General features: G+C 33.5%; 1 protein-coding gene across 5 annotated transcripts in view; it reads right to left on the reverse strand.

Annotated features, from left to right (window-relative positions):
- Positions 1-9,033: 9,033 nt before the first annotated feature.
- LOC142319737 (carnitine O-acetyltransferase-like) overlaps positions 9,034-24,934 on the reverse strand; it is a 63,969-nt gene continuing 48,068 nt past the window's right edge. For 2 of the 5 annotated variants that reach the window (XM_075357346.1, XM_075357345.1), the window contains exons 9-13: positions 24,776-24,895; positions 17,954-18,076; positions 14,864-15,062; positions 12,953-13,090; positions 9,034-9,475 (exon numbers count right to left, since the gene is read on the reverse strand). In XM_075357346.1, the coding sequence (XP_075213461.1) occupies positions 9,260-9,475; positions 12,953-13,090; positions 14,864-15,062; positions 17,954-18,076; positions 24,776-24,895 (796 nt within the window). In that variant the 3' untranslated portion in view covers positions 9,034-9,259. The remainder of the gene's footprint in view (positions 9,476-12,952; positions 13,091-14,863; positions 15,063-17,953; positions 18,077-24,775; positions 24,896-24,934) is intronic. The other 3 variants (XM_075357349.1, XM_075357348.1, XM_075357350.1) reach the window with 3 other exon arrangements.

The following is a 24,934-nucleotide window of genomic DNA, read 5'->3' on the forward strand; positions in this document are numbered from 1 at the left end:
ATGCACTTAAAAACTCACGGAACACCTCCCCTGGACCGGACAACATTCGCCTTTCCATGCTTTCACACCTTCCTAATTCGGCACTACAACTTTTGAATATTTTCAACGGTTTATTCTCCGAACAAGTCTTCCCACCCGGCCTGGTCAGACGCATTTATTATACCAGTACTTTATACTATTACTGGACTGCGGTATGTTAGCAATTTCCTCTTTGATTATTTCTTGAAATTTCTCCGGTTCTATGTTTTCACAGTTCCTAATCCCATTTGCCGCATTATTTGACATCCGGTGTATCTGGAAATCCGTTAATCTAGAGATAATATTATCCTGCCTTACCCGCCTTGGACAATCTCTGATGTTAACCAATACGGCCTTGTGATCACTACCAGTTTCTTCGGTAAGGACAGCAAACTCGACGGTATCTGCTCTAAACCTACTATCCACAATTACCAGGTCTATTGTTGATTGGTGACCTCTTGCGCTGTATGTAGGAGCCCCATCATTTATACAGCACGCACCCGTAACCTCCAACAAGTCCTCGAGAATTCTACCTCTAGCATTTGTAGAATTGGCACCCGCTACAGTAGTTTTACAATTAAAATCTCCAAGGACTACTACTCTTTTCCGCGATCTGGTCATGATCTGCTGTAGGTTAAATATCTGGTTTTGATAAAACTCTATAGTGCAATTGGGGCTGATGTATGTACCCACAATAATCGTGTCACTTAATTCAATAGCTATTATTCCGTCTTCTCTGCTGTACAAGTTATAATCCACTCTATCGAGTATTCTTCTGAAGGCCACAGCCCCATTCCTGTCGGGTATCCATTGACCTCTGGCAGCCAAATACACATTAGGCTCCGTAGACACCAGAAAGTCGACATTGTATCTTGTGGCTATTTCCAGCGTCAGGTCTCCTGATAGTAGGCTTCTATTATTATTACTTAATAATATTTTAATCATTATGTTTATTGCAGCTCACACTCCCGGTTCTGTGTTCTGTACTTCTGCAATCGAGACACTTCATTGCTTGCCTACAGTCTTTGATGAAATGCCCCGTATTACCACAGTTGAAACATAAGTTGGTGCGGTCAGGGCCCCTGCATTCTCTTCTACCGTGCCCATGCTCCAGCACCGGTAACATTTTTCGTTTTCGATGCGGATATATGCCCTACAGCAAACCCAGCCTACTCTCAGTCTTACTGTTATTAACTTTGTTGCGCTGCGTCGAGTAGTAATTACTGTAGCATTTTTGGTACTACCATATGCGTCTCTCATAGATGTTATTTGAAATCTCTCACCCGTTCCTAGGACCTTCTCAATTGCCTCTTTTAGCTCACCTTCCGTAGTATCTCCAAGCATGTCCTTAATGTGTACAACTGTTCTACGGTCTCCCTTGTTACGTATATCGACCTGAAGATCCCCTGCTCTATCCTTCACCATTGCAGAAAACTCCCCTGCCTTCTGTACTCCACTTACCCTAACTTCTAGCTGTTCATCTCTACCCTTTCTTATAGAAAGAATTTCTCCAGCCTCCTCTACTTTAACTTTCTCTTTCATAGTTTTTAATAGATCAGCGTATGTTTTCCCTTGTGCTTGTACAACAATGGTTTTACTCTCGGTGACCGGTGGGGTTCCTCGCCTTACAGACGCCGATCTGGATCTTGGTCTCGCATTGTCACTTGAATTGGGGAGGACCATCCTTGGTAAGGTCTTCCCCTTCCTTAAAATATATATTACTATTTTCCTATTGAAAATGCCTGGAGGGCCATTTGGTATCACGAAAACTGAAGACTCAGAGTTACCCACTACTCTTCTTAGTGCCTTAAGTACGTGTGATGCCATTTCCTTATCCCCGCAACTGGAGTCATAGATGACTGTGTATCTTGTACCGTTAGTTGTGACCTTACTGTCTTCGAGTATTGTTGATTCCTGAAGAAACATTGCACCAGGCGTTGCTCCTGCATATATGCTGTTTGGTCTTATGCCATTCAAGTCTACAAAGTGACAACTATCCTCTCCAGGTTTTGCTGCGTTAACCTGAGTGATCCTGTTCATCACCCACCTTGACCATCTGGAGGGCAGTCTCTCTATCAATTGCTCGTCTGATAGATCAACATCCAAAATATCCGACATCTCGCTGTTATAATGACCTTCAGTCTGAGTGGTCTGATTACATGTCTCCGCTTTCTCTTCACACAGTCTTTGTAAGTCTTCATATATTTCTTTAAGTTCCCTTTCATGGGCTTTGATTGCAGTTTGACTTCCCTTGCCAGTCATGTGTCTCAGTTGTGTGATTGCATTACCTAATTTGTAGGTAATTTCCTCAAGAGTATGAGGGGTTTCTTCCTCCTCCGAAGAACCTGCTCTAGGTCTTTTGGCTACTCTGCCCACGGTTTCCCTCCATTTATTCTTTTCCTGGGTGCTCACCGTAGTATCCATACCTTCAGTGTCCACTGTGCCACTCTCTCTCCTTCCAGTTGCTCCCTTCGAGGGTCCAGCCCCTTGCGAGGCTGTATCCTCAGATGGGAGGGAGCTACGACATCGCATGTCTCGAAATTGTACTTAGGGGACAATTCCGCATCCAAATACACTAGCTTGATAAACTAAGCTACAGCAGTCTATCTTATCAAGAGATAACAACAACCGAAATTAATTAAATTAATTCCAATATCAAAAGTTTATCACTTGAATAATAATAAACAATATTATCAGTCGATGCCAGTTACAATTGTCTATGCCATCCACTACAGATAAGCTACACCCGAATTGAAAACAACTCAAGGTACACCACTACTAACTCACACTAACCACTGCGACCAGCAGTCAACTATGAACCTTATTGCCAATAGCAATAAGACTACTCAGATAAAAAAAATTCAATAAAAAGGTCAGTCCGCAACCAAAAATCACCAAATTATATTAAAACACTTCCGAAAATTTTCCACCGTTGATTCCCAATTCCAAAAATCAGATATAAAACCTTTAATCCGAAAAAAAACAGTATAAGACTAGAGCGCACAACAATACGTCCGACCGCAACACAAGCTTTCACTCGACTTGCTAAGTCGACTGAAACCTGGTAAAGACCAAACCAACCTCTCAAGCTACCGCCCTATTTCATTAACAAGCGTTTTGTGTAAAATAATGGAGAGAATGGTAAACCGCAGACTTACATGGTACTTGGAGAAACATGGCTTTCTATCTCCAGAACAGTGTGATTTTCGACAAGGACGATCTTCTATTGACCATTTAGTGTCACTAGAAACAGCCATACAAAACGCTTTCCTAAATCGCCAGCACGTATGACACAGCCTGGCGACGTGGTATTCTTAACACTCTCAAAGAATGGGGAATCAAGGGCAATATGCTTGCTTTTATCCGGGGATTCTTAAATCACCGAACGGCTCGTGTTCGTGTGGATGATTCGCTCTCAGATAGTGTCATCTTGGAGAATGGAGTGCCCCAAGGTAGTGTATTAGGTGCCACCTTATTTTCTGTAGCCATAAACGATATTACCAAATGTGTGCAGGCTCCTGTCACATGTTCTCTATTTGCTGATGACTTTGCTATTTACATTGCGAGCCGTTCAACACCTACAGCGGAGATACTACTGCAGAACACTATATCTCACCTTGAAGCTTGGTCCAGGATTACTGGTTTCACATTTTCATTCGAAAAAACAAAATGTGTAGTTTTTTCTCGGCTACGAAACCCTTCTATTCCGCAAGTTTTTCTGAACGGAGAGACTATTACTATTTCTACCTACGTCAAGTTTTTAGGTTTATTTTTTGATAGCCGACTTATTTGGGTCAAACATATAAAAGAATTAAAAACAAAATGTTCCAAACTTCTAGATTTGATGCGAGTCCTTACTAACACCAACTGGGGAGCCGATAGGTCATGTATGATACGTTTTTACTATTCCTTTGTTCGCTCCCGTTTAGATTATGGTTGTGCCGCCTACTCTTCAGATCGTCAAACCGTGCTTAAAATGCTGGATAGTGTACATCATGCTTTCCTTCTGCTTGCCACAGGCGCGTTTAGATCAAGTCCTGTCGCAAGCTTACTTGTAGACTGTGGTGAACCATCACTTTGGGATAGACGAGACCAGCTTTTATTATCTTATTTTGTTCGTCTCAGAGGACAACCAAATCACCCGGCTCTTGACTCTTTAGAAATCCTAATCTAGGAAAGTATGAGGACCATCCACGTCGTTCTGCACCTGTAGGTGTCCGTACCCGGCGTCTGCTGCAGCATATAAATGTTGACACACCGTCATTCTTTCCTACATATCCTTGCTCATATCCTCCATGGAGAAGAAACCTTATAAATTTTCATTTTGACCTTACGACAAACAATAAACAATCAACACTACCTATTGTCTTCCAGCAAATGTTTCAGTATGTTCTCTCCAAGATGAAACCAGACGCGGTTGTATACACTGATGGATCGAAACAAAACGATACAGTTGGCTGTGCATTTGTTGTCAATGAAAGAACTTATATGTTTGGTCTACCCGGTATTACGAGTGTGTTTACCGCTGAACTATACGCTATAAATAAGGCTCTAAACATCATTAACCCTAAATATAGAAAAATTCTTATTTGCAGTGACTCGTGTAGTGCTCTCCAATCCTTAAAAAACTTTTATTCCAAACATCCTAACGTCATTGAAATTTACAACGCAATCGCTGAGTTGAATAATCGCAACACAGAAGTAAGTTTTTGCTGGGTCCCTAGCCACGTAGGGATCCTAGGTTATGAACATGCAGATTCCGCTGCCAAAGAAGCATGTAACCAGCCTCCTTTCACCACCCGAGTTGCTACTTCTGATTTCATTAACTATGTAAAACAATCACTAAGAGCAAGGTGGCAATGTGACTGGACGGCTACCGTTGATAATAAACTCCGTCGGATTAAATTTTCTGTGTTACCATAGGACTCCTCATACAGAAAACCCCGGCGTGAGAAAGTAGTTCTCTGTCGATTGCGGATAGGACACACGACTGCCTAATGACAAGAGGACCCCCTATGCACACGATGCAACTGCCCCATGACTGTGCACCATATACTCGTGGATTGCATATGTTTTGCGGCGTTGCGTCGTAAATTTAATCTACCTAGAAATATCCGTGGTGTCTTGTGCAATGATAATGAAATATTAACCCGTATGTTTCTATTTCTGCGTAGTGCTGGGTTAATGCAAAAAATGTAATATTGTTGCTTATATTTTTTAATGCTTTTAGTTTTTAAATAAGTTTTTTTTTCTGAGTTTTTGATTTTTTTTATCCGATTAGGAGCCTTTTACACTCCTTATCGGAATTTGTTAAATTTTATATAGTTATTTTTTTTTAAATATTTTAAAGACTGTCTGTGATATTAGTTGTAAGATTTTAGTAATGTTAGTTTTAAGTTTTATTTCAACTTTTTAATTTTTATTTTTAACCTAGTTTTAATTATATAATTTGTGTTAGTTCTAAGTTTTATTTAATTTTGTTATTTTAGTTTTAAGTTTTATATTAGATCTTTTATGGTTTTTAGTTTTTTTTTAGTCTTTTGTTATCCAAGAATGGGCCCTTTACACCCATCTTGGACTTTGTAAAATTCTACTTACTTTGATCTTATATTAGTTTTTACCTTTGATATTAGTTGTAAGTTTTATTCATCTTTTAGAATAGTTTTAAAACATTTAATTTTCGATATAAAAAAAAGGATCGATCCGGGCGATGATAATGCACAAGCGTTTTTCGCCCTCAAAAAAAAAAAAAAAATAAATAACACCTAATATTACCTTTCCTGTTTGCAATATAACTACCCTAAAAATTTATGAATGAATTTAATACTTTTTCCCTTTCACTAATTGTCTGTCAGTAACTCACCATACTACTTTCTGCATTCACCCACTGTCCACTCTGGAATGCTTGTGATGTAACTTCTATCATGTCAAACATAACTTACTTGCTTATACTCCGTACTATGCTTATATTCACTTCTTACTCCTCGCTTATCCTTTGTCTCAGCAGCCTTATATATCGTGACCTGCAGAACCAACCATATTCATTAACTGTTGAAGAGTGAGAATTATCATCTGCACCCTTACATTTTCCCATAAATTTCTACTCTGGTCCGGTAACAATTATCATTGAACAGCTGTTGGAGGTGTGCCATTGACAGTATTACAAAGAACGATTGTTAAATGGTCCTGTTGCCTGAGAAAAGGAACCCTTCTAGATTTCTTTCATTGTTATTTTCTCATACTTTCTTCTGGGTAACAGAAGGAATCCGTTATATTGGTTTTGTTACAATATATTTATTTTCTGTGTTGAAGGAAGCTTTACCTGAGTTGCAGGAAATAGGAGAAAAAGATGATTTATAATTTTTTTGTGAGTTTTTTAATAATATTTAGAATGTCTATTATTTCTGAGATGATATTCTTTTAGTATTTTATTAGTTTATTTTGAGAACAAACTAAAATAATAATGGAGTGTGTTTTTCTATTTCTAATTATTTGATACCGTTGTTTAGTTATGGAGTACATTGATATTGTATTTGTTATATTGTACTGTCCTTTTATGTTTAGTATTTTCTGATGTTCTTATCCATGTACCTGGTAGATATTTTGACCAGAAGGAATGTTGGATTTGTGTTTTTTGGAAAATATTTGAAAGGTCAGGGTTCAGGATGTTTTGGATATAGTATTTTTTTTTTTTTTTAGTCTGTAAGAACTACATTGTATTTGGATTTCTTATTAATGATTTAATAGTAATTTGGAATTTGTTGGTTGGATCTTGTTTGATTTGGTCAGAATGGACATCTAACTTGAAACCTTTTCATTATGTTTTCTAGAATTTTATTTGCTTTGGTAATTTACACAATTTTTAAAAATCAGAAGTGTAAATATACTTCATATAAAATTACTTCATAGTAATTTTAATATGTGATAGTTGTTTGCTGCTAATTTTTTTTTTTTTAATCGGTCAGCAATAACCTACTTGGCTGTGTATACCTTTAAAAATACAAATGTAAATTATATCTAAATTTTAGGAGGATGGTTCCTTAACTCTTTATAGTGTGTACATATGAAAACATAATGACATGTTTTGCAACTAATTGAATTTTTCATTTTTTTTATGCAAACAGTTGTATTGTTTTCTAACAATCTTTATCAGATAGGTACAATGATATTTATTTTGAGTCCTTTTTAGGTTAAGTGTTATTTAAGTAACTCGCATCACACTTAGTTACTTGTATGTTTGCGTTTATTACAAAAAATTATAGAGGTATATAAATTGAGTTTTTATATATCATATATATATATATATATATATATATAAACTAGTGTGTATACACATACACACTACTTACTTAGTAGCCAACGCCCACTCTTGGCTGTTGAGCCATTTTATGATGCACTGACCAGTATGAACGGGCTTCTGTGTAAACAGGGCCTTCATCATCCTTCCGCGACTGGTTCAGAGCTCTGCAGGTTCTCAGATGGTTTGCATCTATAGTTTCATGGCGCCAGAGTTGGCATGCTGAAGAGGTTAGAATTTGTATATGCGATGTAGGTGCAAGGCCAGATAGCCATGTCTGGTTTTTAATCTAAATGCAGCAACACTGCTCAAGGAAGGCTATAGCTTATAGGGCCATGAGTGACCAAGGCTCTCCTACTTCTTGTCTGCCGCTGATTATTTGTGCTTTTTACCAATCCATTTATTGACTGCAGAGTTTATTTGCGCTTTGGCTGAGTCAAGAGGAGTGCTGGATGGCTGAGGCAGAGAGTTTCCCACCTTTGCCAATTTGTCGGTGATTTCATTACTGTATAACTTAACTTGCCTGGGAACCCACTGGAATTTCAATTGCCAGCCCTGACATCCCAGTTCGTTTAAGGTCTTCCTGCACTCCAAAGTTCTTGTGCAGTCAGTTATAATGTTACATGACAAGTTCCAGATGGCTGCTTGGAAATTGACGAAGAAAACTGCCTTCCTTGTGGAAAGAATTCAAAGTTGGGTGGCAGCTGCTTGAATTGCAGCAATTTCTCTGTCATAATTGCTTTGTGGAGTGCTGACTGCAATATGCCCCTGGAGGTGGTGGCAGTAGTACGCAGCTCCTGTTCCCGGTATTGATGATTCTTCTGTAGAAATGTGTAACCATTCCTGTTCTGGATAAAAATATGAGAAGAAGGTAGGTGGTGTATCCACAACATCCAGAAGGTTATTATCAATCATCTCTTCAAGGCACTTTCCAGATGGCATCAGTCTTGAGTAACCCCATCTTGGAGAAGGGCTGTTGAAGTCTCCAACAAGAATGGTATTCGGTTGAATATTTCTCTCAGGGTTTCATGGGAAGAACAATTTTCTAGAGGGCTGTACAAGCTAAAATCTGTGAAGTGTTGCCAATTTTTCCTTTTTCCTTATGTCAACCATGGCTAGCTCCAGTGTGTCGTCCTCCATCTTGTGCATGATACTGCATTTCGCATTCAGGCTGCTCGATACTCCCACGAAGATTCCTGATTCTATTTGGTGGAGTCTTTTAAGTGTAGTCACAACATAACCGTTAGTCTGGTACTATTTCATGGTTTCTGTAGCAACCCCTGTTTCAGCAATAAAATATGCATCCATGTCTGCCTGGGAGATGTTTTGTTTGAATCTAAAAATCTACTGTCAGTAAGGCCTCCTGCATTCCAATAAATAATGCAGAGGCTATTGTCAGAGCTCTGAGAAGAGCTGATTTGGTCGGGGTACAGAGTCATTCTAATTTAGTCAGTGCGTTTTAAGGCGGACCTCTTGTTGATCGTTTAGATTACACAGGGGCACCATGAGCAGGTGATCAACTTCACTCCCCTCCATATATTATATATATATATATATATATATATATATATATATATATATATATATATCCTTGGATCGTTAATTGATCTATATATTTGGGTTTTAATAAATCTGAGTGTAAAAATAATTGTACAAATTTAGAAAAAAAATTTTTAATTATATATTTTTAACATTGACAACTTAAATTTTTTTTATAAAAATTTAATCCAAAACAATAATACTTTTTTACAATACAAAGTTACCTTAAAAACATATGTATATAATTTTCTATAATGATAATCATTTACTGCTTTGTTAGTTTACGTATTAAATATTTTCAAAAAATAATAAATAAAATTTACATATTCAGTTATGATTATAAAAATAAAGAAATTATACGCTGATAAAATTTCAATAACTCTTCATTTTAATAAATTTTTTATTTTACAACTTAGCTTGTGGAGCTCGTTCCAATACACATTTCATATCTTCTAATGAGTCGATAATAGCTGTTTTCCATTTGATAGTACAAGTTTTAGGGTTGGATTTAACTGATGATGTTCCAAAATTAATATCATTGGCCCTTGGATTGTAACAACAAGCATAACCATCATCTACTAATGGTCCATATACCATAAATCCATCACATTGAGATGCCACCTGAAGTATAGAAGAAAAATATCACATTTAAGTACATTATATACAACTTTTTAAAATGGATAATATGGGCAATTTCTTAAACAAAAGTTGTTTTATATATTTTTATGATGAATATAGATTTTTAAAAAATATTTTTATCTGTGCCCGATTTCTTTACACAAGTGCAGGCATATTTATAAAGCCAAAACACAACAATGGTTTGGCTATGTTTGCATTGGAAGTGTGATTTTTTTTTATTAAAAACTTTTTTGACCTTGAACTTTTCATGGCCCTAAAAAATTCAAAAGGCTGCATAAAGAAGAGAAAATGCCAAAGGACGAAAAGTACTAATGTGTCTGCATTCCAATTTTCCCTCAATTGTGTTTTATAACAGTTAACCTAAACCTTCCTGTAGCCCTGAAAAATGTCAAAATTACTTTTATTCTTTCTCCTTTTAGAACTGCATATGGGCGAGTTAATACCACCAGGAACCAGTGATAATTGTGACATTTTACAACCAAAGCATGTTATAAAAAAGCTTTTAACATCTGACCTTGAGAATTACAATTATGTTACTGCCAGCACATGTGACTTCCTATGAAGAAGGAAGAGCATTGCATCCTCCAACAACTAGAGCCCCCAAGGGGCTTATTCCTGCTGGTCCGGAAGGTTTTAGCCTAGAAAGGACTTCAAGGGATAGACTGAAGGGGAATCTCAACAGGAGAAAGAAGCACACGTGCAGCTTGTCTCCCAAGGTGAACACTCAACTGGTCTAAAGGATCAGAACGCAATTAATTTCACCTGTAAATAAAACAAAATAAATATAACTGCCATTAAATAATTACCTGCCCGATAAAAAAAAGACGTAGCAGCAAGGAACTTTTGTCCAGGTTCTGCAATTAGTAGGGAGATACATAAATTTCCCACTATTGCATTATGTTCTGTACCGTAGCCATATTTTATTTAACAAAATAAATATAATTCCTGTAGAAATAAAACTGCAAGTGCTTTAAACAAACACAGTTGTAATATTATGCATAAACAAACAATTATATGCAATATAATTAGTTTTCTGTGAATATATTGAAAACACAAACAATATTACACCTATATTATGGTGTCTTGTGAAGAAACGTAAACATATCAGATATCTACTATAAAAAAAAGAAAAGGTAAAAAACTTGTATACATCTCTAAATCAGGTCTTTGTCTTCAATGTTAGAATGTGATTATAGCAAAATTATTTTTTTTTGCCTTAAATGTTTTTAAAAAATGGGTCCTAAAACAATAGTTTCCAAGAAAATTGTTGTAAAGTCCTAAAACTTTAAAAACCAATAATTAAGTTATATAATAAAACCAATAATTAAGTTTATAGATTTGATATAAATTTACTTATTTAATTGCCATTTAATTGGTTTTATATGAAACCCTACCAGAAAAATTGGATAAAATGGATCCCAGAACAGTATTTTTTGATAAATCTGAGGTAAAAAATAATAGATTTTTGTTTAATATAAAATAACATTTTTAAATGGATAATAAACAAGTAAATGTTTTTTAAACAAAACTTGTCAAAAATTTGATTCTGAGTAAAATGGTACGAATAAAATCCTCTCAGAAACTAAATACAAACAGATTTAAACCTAGATAATAAAAATGAAACAAAATTTTTAATTTTACATAACAAAAGAAATTAAAAAATAAATAAAAACACAGAAATAAAACCAACTTATAAATAATTAAATTATTGCTGAAAATCCCCTCTGCCACAATGGATGTAGCACTCTTCCCATAGACAATGTTTTTGGTGGATTTCCATATTTCAACAGGATTGGTTTTTGTATTGGTTGAACCTACCGTATGAGAATTCTAAAAACTAATTCTTCTATTACATTACACTTCTTCTATTTCATTACACTTGTGTTCATATACTGAATTCAAGTGGCTCCACAGGTACTAGTCCGTAGATGAATTAGTACCAGTGATAATAATTAGTACCAGTTAATAGGTCCACCATGTCCAACCCACTTGTTTAAAATAGTCAAACTTAAGTGTTGTCTAACTGCTAGAGGAAAGTATGGAGAGTTCCCCCACTGTGCTGGAAAATCTTGTTATCAGAAGTATATCTTCCAATAGATCTGGCAAATTATTTTACCAAAGTATAAAGCACCCAAAACATTCTCATTAAAAGTAAATAATCCTGATATTTAGTGACCTATATAGCACATGTGAAACCTGTGTTGATAAGATTTAACAACAGTACTGTGTGGGTTTTTGTGACTGTTTTTTGAATTAAAAATTCTACTTCGAGTAAATGTGGCTTCACCGGTAATCAAAGTAGAATCTACATCATTAACATCATCTAGAATATAGTGACAACAATTTAAATGTACAGGATTTTCTATAGGATGTAAATTTTGTTGATTAAAAGGATTGAGTTTATCTTTTAGTAGTATTCACCATACTGTAATTTGTGTTAAACCATTGTCATAAGAAATCCTTCTTATACTGATGCCTGGGCTAGATTCAATGTGCTAAATTACATTTTCTTCTTCCCCCAACAGGATGTTGCACCAGTAAAGATTTCAAAATAATTTGAAATTAATGGCATAAGCACTTTTACCAAAGTCAGCTGTTTTGAAATTTCAGTGCTTACATACCATTGGATTGTTGCTGTGTTTATATGAATTTTGTTTTCACCAGTAGAAAATTTATAAAATATTGCCAGTCACAAGATGGACAAAATATGGAAGACATCATCTTTAATTTGGGATATGTACAATCCTAAAATTGCATATTAACTGTATCCATATTAAATTAACTGCTTGATATTATTAAATATCATGAATTATTTTTTTAAACATTAAATATTTTAAATTGCCTGTTTCTCTGTAACAATACAACATAGTTTGTGCAGACTGCATAAATGAATATATCATGAAAATGAAAATGCATAGCATATTCTTGCATTCATTGAATGTTATAGATAAAATATTTGTTTCCTGTACAATTGTAATTAAAACTCTGCTTTTTTTGTATGAGAAAGTGTGTCTAAAAAATATTTGTATTCCAGAATGAATTCGGTTTATTTGCAATGTTTTTATTATACTCTGTCTGCTTAATATTTGAGCCATATTAAATTACAGTAAAGAGTGGCAACATAAGCAGCAAAATACTTTATCTAATACTGCCTTTATTGACTGTTATAAGGCTAAAAATTAATTTGGAAATAATAACATGAAAATTCACAATTAATAACAATAGTAATTCTAAGAACAGAATGCATGCTCTGAACCATAGTGATGAATATGGACAAACAGTCAGTTATTTTTATACAGATTTGAATACTACATCGTGGGTACCTTCATTTACACTCATACATGTCATCCTCTGAAGTAATATCTAAACTCTAATTACCAAAGGTTAAACAGAAAAAAGGAAAAAAAGTCTGTTACAAACAAAATAAATTATGTAAGTGAATTTATTTTTGTAAATTACCTGGCTTGTTGATATTCTCATGTGTGTACTCTTTTTAAATCCCAAGTCATCAAATATAGCTGGTACAGGCATTTTATTTTCTAAAGCGATCATCTTCAGGCCTAACAAATGTCTATCCACTCCAAGTCCTTGCAATGCCTAAAAATAATTTTATAGAATAATTCCTCTTTCTGAATTTTACAGAAAATATTACAATCTATTGAGTGCAATACATGTTAATACATCTTCCTCACTATCCAGTCCCACTTTTCTTGCACAGCATATTAGTTCAGATGGGAATATAATTCATCAAAGCATTAAAAATTGTATTATATAAAGAATAAACAATGCACATTAAACAAATGTATTAGATTTTGTTAGCAACAAAACTTGCTGTCAGGGACTGGGGACTTTTTTGTTGGTTCTGGGCACAGAAAGTCCCTGCTGTACTTTCTCTTACTAAATGCTGTTCTTCACCTGCCACAATGATGGAAAAGAGATTTTATTTGTTGAAAAGAAAGGAAATCAGCAGAATGCAGCTTTGAAAATAAAGTTTCTAAGGAAAACCCATTATTAGAGCCTCATAAGTGAAAAAAAAAAAGATTAAGGGAAAAGATGGTATGGATATGTAAGGAGAATTGAAGAAGCTAAAAAAGTACTTGGGAGGATACAAGAAGTAAATATGTCAGAAGACTGGAGGGAAGAAGAATGGAAATATGTTATGAGAGATAGTGGAACAGTTGAGAATGGCTTTTGTTTGAAGTAGACTAGCTACTGGTTGAAAACCAGTAACATTTAGGCCGCTTAAATGTTAAGTAAATACACTCTATTCAATCCCACTTTTCCTGCACAACATAGTAATTCAGGTGGACATATTGCTACTTCTTAATTTTTTTTTTTAATTAATCAGTAAGATCATAGTACAATCCTCTCTAGCATTTCATTCAATAATTTTTTTCAATACTAGTGATATTTCTGTCATCTGCTAATTTTACTTCTTTACACTGGTCTTCCAACAGAATCTCTGATATTGTATTTTTTATTCCAAGATTTTTTCTATACGTTAAGATAATGTTTACTAATACTTTCTTCATTCACCCAGTAGCAATATATTTCTCATTATCCAAGGTCTTTTTACTTTAGTTTTCTTTCCTACCTTAATTACTATCTCTTCTTAAAATTTTCCTTAGTAAATATACGTATAATTTACTAGAGCTGTAATTTTCCATCGGTTCAGCAATGTAGTTAGTCAATCCCTTGAGAGCTTAAAACTTTTTCAGTTCAGGCTTCAATGCCTTGACTCCTAGGTTTTCTCATCCTTTTCATTGGTAGGACATCTTCCTCACTCGCCTTCAAGGTTGATAATCAATCTTCCTTGACAGTGCCTATCTAATAGTAATACTTGCTTACTATCATAATGGTATACTTGCTTTATACTATCATATCTATTGATATGATAGTATAAAAATGACAATATAAACATAAGGATTCAAACATTATATTCTACCGCTATCCCAATCTGGGAAGAGTCTTTTTGCAATGCTTGGTGAGAAAACTAAATAGTCATTTACTTGGATATACAACAGGAAGAGTTGCATGTAGCAGTAACAGTGTGTTTAATGTCTAATACAGGATGTTATAGTATTAAACACAGTGTGTTTAATAGCTCTAGTTTTTAACTTCAAAAGCTTGTAGATCAGAAATTTGAAACATAATTTTAAACTATAATTTTTTCACGTTTAGAGTATTAAACTTTTCTTGAGTTAGAAAAGCATCTATGTTTGTCATTTCATTAAAATTTTTCTAATAAAAGTTACTGAAAAGTGTTCTTAAACTGATTTAATTAATTCTATTAATTAAAGAAATATCCCAGCTAAAAAAATACAAAATTATTAATTATTTAGAAAATAATTATCAGCAGTTCTATAATACCTGAAGAGTATAATTCTTATGAGCAGTGACTGCAATTCTTAAAGCTTCAGCTTTCTCACAGTTAGAAACAGAACCATCTAACATAGTATTGCAAAATCTGATAGATTCAATTGAACATGATCGTATTGTTTCAGTTCGACCATGAATAAACATCCTAGTAGATGCACTTTCATAATGGGCTCCTGGTTCTTTATGTATCCTAAAATTTAAAATAAAAAAGATTAAAAATGAAATATTTCATCATGAAGGTAGCATACATTTAAGCAAAACATAAAAATTACAAAAAAAATTATTTTATCTAGTAATGTTCAACTGATTAAAAAATCTCAAAATATTAATCTATTATATTAATTTAATTTAAGCTTCATTAACATCATTAATACTCTAAGCCAGAGGTTCCCAAACTTTTCCAAGTCACAGCGCCCTTTTTCAATTAAAATTTTTCCATGGCGCCCTACCCTAAGCAAAAGTATGACTACTTGTAAGAAATTGTCCCAGAGCAATTTCAAACTATACTGGTGACTTCAAACTATAAGAACATACTATTTGGCTATTATTATGTACCACTGGTAATACACTTTATTGTATTTACAGTATATGTTAATTCCAAAATCGGCCACTAAATGGCAGCACATTTATACAAGAGCTGTACAGAAAGTAACTTATGTTTTGAAACAAAAAACCAACCAAATAAAAAAAAAATTTATTACATACATTTGAAAGGGTCAATCTTAAACTATTTTGCTACATAGTCGCAATTTAAATTGAGGCACTTACTATAATGATGCACAAGATTTTCAATTCCTTCTCTGTAGAAATCTGCCACCTTAGATTTTTGGCACCCATCTTGCACAAAAATTGTGATAACAAGTTTCCCTGATACAATCTCATGCAGTAAACTTGGTGAAATTTGGTATATTGCGGGCAGGTTAATATTGTGGTATATTGTGGGAGGTACCAAATTTGGTACCTCCCACGAAGAAGATTTCTTAATTTTCCTTATGACCTGAATACATTTGTGTAAATTGCACATAACATTTGAAAATACTAGATGAATTGGAAATACTGTATGGTCACGTAGGCGATATTAATAAACATCAACCAACTAACTGGAAATACCCATACAAATTTACAAAAGATTCTAAAAAAATTAAAGTTTAAGAGTTACTAGCCAAGATTACTATAAGAAAATGATTTTTACAATAATTTATAAGAAAATTATTTTTACAATAATTTGTAATACTGTTAGGAATTTATTACGCATTGCAAAGCAGAACTTTCTCTGCCTCAGTGTCTGATCTGACGAAGCAAATTAAATGGCCTAGTAAACTACCACAATTGTGTTTATCAGTCTGATGAAAATCCTCATATGATTTATAGAGTAGGGATTTAAAGTACCTGGAGTTCATGTTTTTAACTCCAGGAAATAAAATAGAATTCTGATAAAACTATAACACATGATTAATATCTTAAGATGTTCCCTACTATTAAACTACTCAGAAATTGGCAGCAGGATGAGCAATTTCTCACTACCCTCTTCAAATAAAAGACCTCTATCAACCTTTCCTGAATGGATAATGAAGAAGAACAATCAAATGTCCACCTTGTTGATATGATACTAGTTTGCTTCTTCACCCTTATTTTTTTTTAATAGTGTAATAATGTTTCAGGTTAATAAATAACAGTGCAGTCTGCAGTCATTATATCATAAAATTCAAAATAAAATTTCCACATTCAGATTCAATATTATAACATAAAACTCTATGGATGCTTCATATAAGTAAGGCACTGAGTGAGATGTGATTAAATTTTTATTTTCTGGAGATATTGCAAAAATATTAATTCTCTGTTAAACTTCAAATTGTTAATTCAACGTTTCTTTTCTCTATTTCATTTCACTTTTATATTCAAGAAATTTTTCAAGTGTACAAAAAGTTTAGTTTGTACAAGATGCACAAGTCAGCATTGCTTTCTCTGAGAGTAATTATTTCAACAGAATGAAGGTGTTACTTGTAGAACTGAACATCCACGTTTTAGAGAGTATAGCAATGGCAAGCTAACTTGCAACCTTTAGTAACAGCGGAGTAATAGTGTCTCAGCTTTTCATCTGGAAGGTCCTGGTTTTAAATACAAGTTGGGCATGGATTTTTCATATGCTACAAAATTTCCATTCCATATTCTTATTCTTGTGTGGCTTATGTAGGAGAATTGGTCATCAATTAAAAAATATTTTTTAAATAAATCTGAAATACGATGGTTGTTATTTTTAGAATGGCTATGCCAATGACATGTTAGTGACCTTTTCAGTTACATCACAAAATGTTCAACACAAGTCATTTTATTATTTGTAATTTGCAACACAAAAATATTTTGTTCAAATTTATGGGAAAAATTATAAAGGGAGAAAAACCATTTCCCTTTATTAAAATTGAATCATTTAAAAGATAAATTTAATGAAAATTCATCAAAATTTGTAATTTAATTCATTCAAATTTCCATCGATTCATTAAGAGTATTGGAAATTTTATAATTATGAAATAATATATTGAATTTGTACATTAATTACAACATGTGTTTTTCTGTGCATTAAGCCGTTAATCATACCTTTTTTAATGCTAAACATAATAAAAATCACAGCCTTAATATTTTTCTAGTTTATAACAGAATGTTTAAACTAATTATTTTTTTTACATTGTGATTTTAAAATAATTTTAAAAACTTGTTTTTAATGGTAGTTTATTTTATGGTTTATTATCATTAAAATTAAATATTTTCTAGAGTTTTTAAATTTACATACCGTTTCAATTATTTTTTATTAATGATGTTACTAAATTTGTGTTAATTCTTTTAGGCGTTATGTAATATACTGCATTGCCTACAATAATCGCTGCTGATATCAAAATCAACTGCCTTTTTAGCTATAAAAATATTAAAATCATAGATAAAGTGCTCAAAATTTTCAATCAAGATAAAAAATGTACTAATGGAAAGGAAAAATTTCATTTCTATTGGAAGTTACACGCATAGTAACATGGCGTGTATTATTAATGTAATTATAGTATTTAAATTAAATGCATTCTTTACACACACCTGTAAAAAGCATACTGTAATGCCATCTGGATGTAACTATCTGGGCTTAAGTTTTGCTTTTTTATAAAATCCTTACCATAACCACAGAATTTAAAACATTCTGCATGAAAATCCATAGCTAATCTGAAAAAAGTAACAATACTTAATAAATTTTAACTTATGTATGAAAATTTAACTTATATAAAAATTAATAGTTTAATAACCAACCCCAAGCATTGCACTACCTCAGAAACAGCATGTTGAGCATTTCAATTACACGTTAGTTTATTTGACTGAATGTTCCTCTCTAATGATTGAACCAACATCAATAAACATTTTTAGTAACTTATTTCTTGAACTTTTAAGGCAAGTAACCAATCAAGGGACTGAACCACATATAGAAAGGTATAGTGTAATCTCTTCAATTACTTTACTTCATCCTTACCTGATGTAAGTTAATGGTATGGTATGGCTGACTTGTAGTTTCATCTGTCCTATTCATCCTCCAGATTCAACTGAAACTAGAAGATAACACATTTGCATACATATATAGCCAAACATATAATGAGTTTTCATTGACCAAGATAAGTACCATTTAAGTACCTAGCGAGCAACAAACACAATCCACAAGGCTAACTTTAATTTCAGATCTGGCAGTACTACATAGCCCATGCAAAGCTTATTTGGGAAAGGTACTGGCATATTGTGTAGGTACTGGGGAAGCTGTTATCACATTACTCCAGTGGAACAGAGCAAATATCAAATTTTGCTCTGCTTTTTTTTAAACTTTGAAAAAGTACATCGGAAACTGCACAACTGATGAGAGCAAGTGTATATAGTTAGATTTTTATCTCAATAGTTATTCTGATGATTTATACAATTCAAGAGCGGTATAAAAACCACTTTTCTTGAAAATGTATACAGGTCTGGATTCCAGTTTCTATTTGTAAATAACTTATTGCCAGAATAAAACAATTTACTCAAAAATTATTTTTGTTATCTGTAACATACTTGTAGATGATTTTGATTCAGAGAGACAATTCACCAAATCATAGAGGAAGAAGGTCACTCTCAGGTTTGTATCATTTTCCTTGAAGAGTGATAGAGTAGAATACAAAAGAAACATCCTGTAAACTGGTTGCAGAAATAGAAAATTCTTGAATTCAATTGCGGTAGAGGACGTTGGGTCTTCACTATAATCTGACAGCTAAATGTGAAAAAGCAGAATGGAAGTCACCAAGTTAATTAAAAGAGAAAAGAATCTGCTCACAAAAAACAAAAATACAATGCTGATTTTTTTTCTATAGAAGCAAAATATATACTCAGTATTAATATATTCAACAGATAACTGTCAGTGAAAATTTTTGAGCGTTCTGATATACTTATGGAAGAAAATTCAAGACAGTTTGTCTCTTCTTCATGACAAAGCACTGGCTATTTGATCAGTAATGGTTCAGGAATATTTGGTCCAAAACTGAGTGTTATTGCTCAGCCTCTCCTTCAGTTAAATCTTCATCATTGCAAGACCATGTCATTAGCTGAAGTGATGAAGAATGCATGTACTTTAAATGAAATATAAATAATATTCAATAACTACTTTGTTTCTATTTAACCGTACGATATCAATTTTATTGTTTAATAGTCAAACAGTGTGTGCAAGCAGTTTAAGAGGTAAATCTCTTGGCATAGCATAGATGGGTAAAATTCAACACACAAAACATGATTCACAAATAAGAAAATACAAAATTATTTATCTATGCATAGCTTAATTATGAACTGCAATTATAACCTAACCTAACAGACATTATGTAATAATTACTACAGACATTATTATTCGTATTATGTAATTATTCGATTATGTAAACTAAAATATAAAATTATTTGTAAAAATATCTTCAGTAATTTACCTTTTAAGTGTGTTTATAATAAAATTATTAAATTGAATTCTGAATCCTGGATAAGACAACAATAAATTATTAACTTGAATTTTGAATCTTGGATAAGGCAGTAAACTTCATCCAGTTCTTTTCCATTGATAGGTAGAAATTTCTATCACTGGAAATGTAAGTGCACCTTTTAGTTGGAATTTTTAGAATTATACCTTATGACACAGAAGAATACTGATGGCAGAGATGTGAGGAGAAGATGAATGCTCCAACTGCCTCAGCATTCAAGTCTCTGTACAGTAGTTTCATGTAAGAGCAAGAGGTTCCACCATCAGTTGCACAATGTATTATTGTTAAGTATCTCGTGAATGTGGGCGTCAAATCCAACAAAATTTGACAAGACTGCATGTACAGTCTGTGAATATCACATATCCAAGCTTATGACTGAGCTATCACAATAAGCGATCAAGAATATCCGCTTATGATGAAGTTAACAAGTGACGATCCGTAACCTCACTGAAGAGACAATCAGCACCTTACGGTCGACAAAACTGCTCTAGAGATAGGCATCGGTCATGGAAGTGCCTATACCATTATCACAAACCACCTTGGATTTCTCAAGACTTTTGACCAAAATCAGAATCAGGCCCATCAGTAAATTTATTAAAAGCTTCTGAATATATTTCAGAGGGAAATAATTGTTTGTATCGAATATTCATACGTTATGAAACATGGGTCCATCTCTACGCTCATGAATCAAAATCCATATGTATGGAATGGCATAGGAATGAAGAGTACTGTAAAGGCGAAAACGCATCTTCTGCTGTAAAAGTCCTCATAAACATCTTTTGCATATTGCTCATTGATTTAATAAAGTGAAAGCTACCTACAGGAACAAAAAGTGCCATGAGCCAGTCAGAGATGTGATTTCTCCTTCGCTTCAACACCAGGCCTCATACAGCCATTAACACTCAGGACAAAATTTGCTGGGAAATCTTAGAACATCTCCCATACAGTCCATATTTATCCACCTTTGATTTTTTTTTTTTATTTGGGCCAACTGGGAGGACATCAATATCAAAGCAACAATGAAGTAGAGGAGCTTGTGCAAAATTGGCTTGTGGCATGTCCTTGAACTTTTTATGGAGAAGAAATCCACAAGTTGGGAAGAATGTGTAAACCAATTATCTTGGTTTATCATCTTTAGGAAGATTCATAGAAAACCAATAAATGTGTTTTGTATTTATTTTCTGTACTAATAAATGTTAAAAACAAAAGTTTATTTTACATTTAATCGACTCTTGTAACTATGGGTTTTTTTTTTTTTGTCTTCAGTCATTTGACTGGTTTGATGCAGCTCTCCAAGATTCCCTATCTAGTGCTAGTCGTTTCATTTCAGTATACCCTCTACATCCTACATCCCCAACAATTTGTTTTACATACTCCAAACGTGGCCTGCCTACACAATTTTTCCCTTCTACCTGTCCTTCCAATATTAAAGCGACTATTCCAGGATGCCTTAGTATGTGGCCTATAAGTCTGTCTCTTCTTTTAACTATATTTTTCCAAATGCTTCTTTCTTCATCTATTTGCCGCAATACCTCTTCATTTGTCACTTTATCCACCCATCTGATTTTTAACATTCTCCTATAGCACCACATTTCAAAAGCTTCTAATCTTTTCTTCTCAGATACTCCGATTGTCCAAGTTTCACTTCCATATAAAGCGACACTCCAAACATACACTTTCAAAAATCTTTTCCTGACATTTAAATTAATTTTTGATGTAAACAAATTATATTTCTTACTGAAGGCTCGTTTAGCTTGTGCTATTCGGCATTTTATATGTGCTATTCGCTCCTGCTTCGTCCATCTTTAGTAATTTTACTTCCCAAATAACAAAATTCTTCTACCTCCATAATCTTTTCTCCTCCTATTTTCACATTCAGCGGTCCATCTTTGTTATTTCTACTACATTTCATTACTTTTGTTTTGTTCTTGTTTATTTTCATGCGATAGTTCTTGCGTAGGACTTCATCTATGCCGTTCATTGTTTCTTCTAAATTCTTTTTACTCTCGGCTAGAATTACTATATCATCAGCAAATCGTAGCATCTTTATCTTTTCACCTTGTACTGTTACTCCGAATCTAAATTGTTCTTTAACATCATTAACTGCTAGTTCCATGTAAAGATTAAAAAGTAACGGAGATAGGGAACATCCTTGTCGGACTCCCTTTCTTATTAGGGCTTCTTTCTTATGTTCTACAATTGTTATTGTTGCTGTTTGGTTCCTGTACATGTTAGCAATTGTTCTTCTATCTCTGTATTTGAACCTTAATTTTTTTTAAATGCTGAACATTTTATTCCAGTCTACGTTATCGAATGCCTTTTCTAGGTCTATAAACGCCAAATATGTTGGTTTGTTTTTTTTTAATCTTCCTTCTACTATTAATCTGAGGCCTATACTTTTCCTGAAACCAAATTGGTCTTCTCCTAACACTTCTTCCACTCTCCTCTCAATTCTTCTGTATAAAATTCTAGTTAAGATTTTTGATGCATGACTAGTTAAACTAATTGTTCTGTATTCTTCACATTTATCTGCCCCTGCTTTCTTTGGTATCATAACTATAACACTTTTTTTGAAGTCTGATGGAAATTCCCCATTATCATAAATATTACACACCAGTTTGTATAATCTATCGATCGCTTCCTCACCTGCACTGCGCAGTAATTCTACAGGTATTCCGTCTATTCCAGGAGCCTTTCTGTCATTTAAATCTTTTAATGCTCTCTTAAATTCAGATCTCAGTATTGCTTCTCCCATTTCATCCTCCTCAACTTCCTCTTCTTCCTCTATAACACCATTTTCTAATTCATTTCCTCCGTATAACTCTTCAATATATTCCACCCATCTATCGACCTTTCCTTTCGTATTATAAATCGGTGTACCATCTTTGTTTAACACATTATTAGATTTTAATTTATGTACCCCAAAATTTTCCTTAACTTTCCTGTATGCTCCGTCTATTTTACCAATGTTCATTTCTCTTTCCACTTCTGAACACTTTTCTTTAATCCACTCTTCTTTCACCACTCTTCTTTCAACTATGGGTATTCTGCCCAATGTGGCATTTAACGCAGTCACTACACCATTTTAATTTATATACATTAAGTTTATATAGCGTTAATTAGTTTGATTTTTGTTAGCTTATTTCTAAAAATATTAGTTAATTTTGTATAAATGCTGGTGAATATATGCAAGTTATTAAAAGTGTTTCTTGTCACTAGATGTATTTTGATTTTGTCCTGTATCCTTTTAAAATTTCATTAAGTGCGGGTATTAATCCAAGCTAGTTATTCCATAGAATTTAGTTCTTTAGTGTATTTCTCAAATATTATGGATGTGTGTATTAGAGAATTCAATATTTCAGTAAAAACTGCAAGTTTGTATTGTGTTAGAAGAGAAAGGATTAGTTATATTGTAAATGAGTTAGTTGTAGGGTGTTTTCTGTAAATTTTGAAACTGTGCTTAGGTGAACTTTGGGATATATCTAGGAAACAAAGGTGATTGTTGAATTTATAATCTGAAATCAAAAGTCTCTGGAAATACAAAGGACACTAGGAAAGTTTTGTTATGACGGAATGGATAATCATAGGCAGATAGGTTCCAACCTGCACTGTAGCCCCTCTAGTCACTGTCTTTGTTAGTGATGTTGTTGTAGTTTGAAAACTGAATACTGGGCAATGTTGCACACAAGTTAGGTTTGATCATGTTTAGAGAAAATGATGACTTCTGTGCTTGCAGAGGATTGTCATCATACAATATTCAGGTGAAACCCAGCGTTTGAAATAGGAAATTCTATCTTTGAGAACACTTCAAGGTCAGGTTGACCATCTTCATCTGTGACTAAAGAAAACAATACAATGCAGTACAAAAAATGCTTGAGACAGACAGATAGGTGTGTGACCTACCACCAGACAGAGGTGTCCTTGGGCATTAATGCACCACAGTTATGCTATTCTGCGAGATTACCTTCAAGTTAGAAAATTTGTACACTTTGGTTGCTCCATACTTGAACAACAATCAAATGACATGTCATGTTTTATGGTGCAATGAAATGCTGAAAAAGTTTGAATATGGGAAATCTCCCATGTGAAACAGTATTGTGGCAGGTGACAAACCTTGTCTGTACTATTATAATGTCCCAACCATGGATCAGAACAAAGTCTGGGTGTTTGAAGATAAAGAGACCCCCCCCCCCCCCTATGAGTGTCCAGATCGGTGAAGAAGAGAATGGTAGCCATATTTTTATGTGTAAGAAGAGTTTTTGAGCAAGTTGTGTTGGAAACTCAGTAGACAGTTACAGGGAAGTGATAACTTCCCTGTAACTGTCTACCTCAAGTTGTCAAAGTTCTCAAGAAGCTGCGCCCAGGGAAAATGACTGGCAAGCAGCAGGGTAACATCAAATCAAGTTAACGTAAAAATTATTTTATTGAAACACAGTATTCCATTTTGTTAGTCAATCCTAGCTAGAGTAGCCATGAATAGTACTGCACACTGCTCATCACTTCTATTATATCAATTATTGTCCATAAAATTATTTCCTACAATGAATAATAAAAAGAAGAAACTTGAACAGTGATGTACTCCTGTGCACTTTTCCACCATATTAATTACATCTATTTTTTATTACAAAGATACTGGAATTAGTATTTTCTGTTTAAAAATAACACAATTCACTCAAAAAGTCAAGATTTAAAAAAAAATGTTTGGTTTTTTTAAACAGACAATGTTTTGTTACTAACTAAAATTCCCTAATTATCTTTTCCTGTAAGTACATTATATTTGTAGTTTATACTTAAGTTAATGTATATTCCCTTCCTCTATAAAATAATATTAAAAAAATATTTTAATAAAAAATTAGAATCTAAACAGAAAATACTCATAAGCACATACTCTTCAAGTTCTACTTCTGCTTCATCAATTGCTTCAATCAATGAACTTGACAACTTAAATTCCAACTCCTCAGGTTCTGAATAATCTGTTTGTGCAACAGTCCATCCTTGAAAAGACTCTCTGCATAATTAAAAAAAATGTAATTAAAAAATTGTTATT

This window comes from Lycorma delicatula, chromosome 2, assembly GCF_047948215.1.
Source record: "Lycorma delicatula isolate Av1 chromosome 2, ASM4794821v1, whole genome shotgun sequence".
NCBI lineage: Eukaryota > Metazoa > Arthropoda > Insecta > Hemiptera > Fulgoridae > Lycorma > Lycorma delicatula.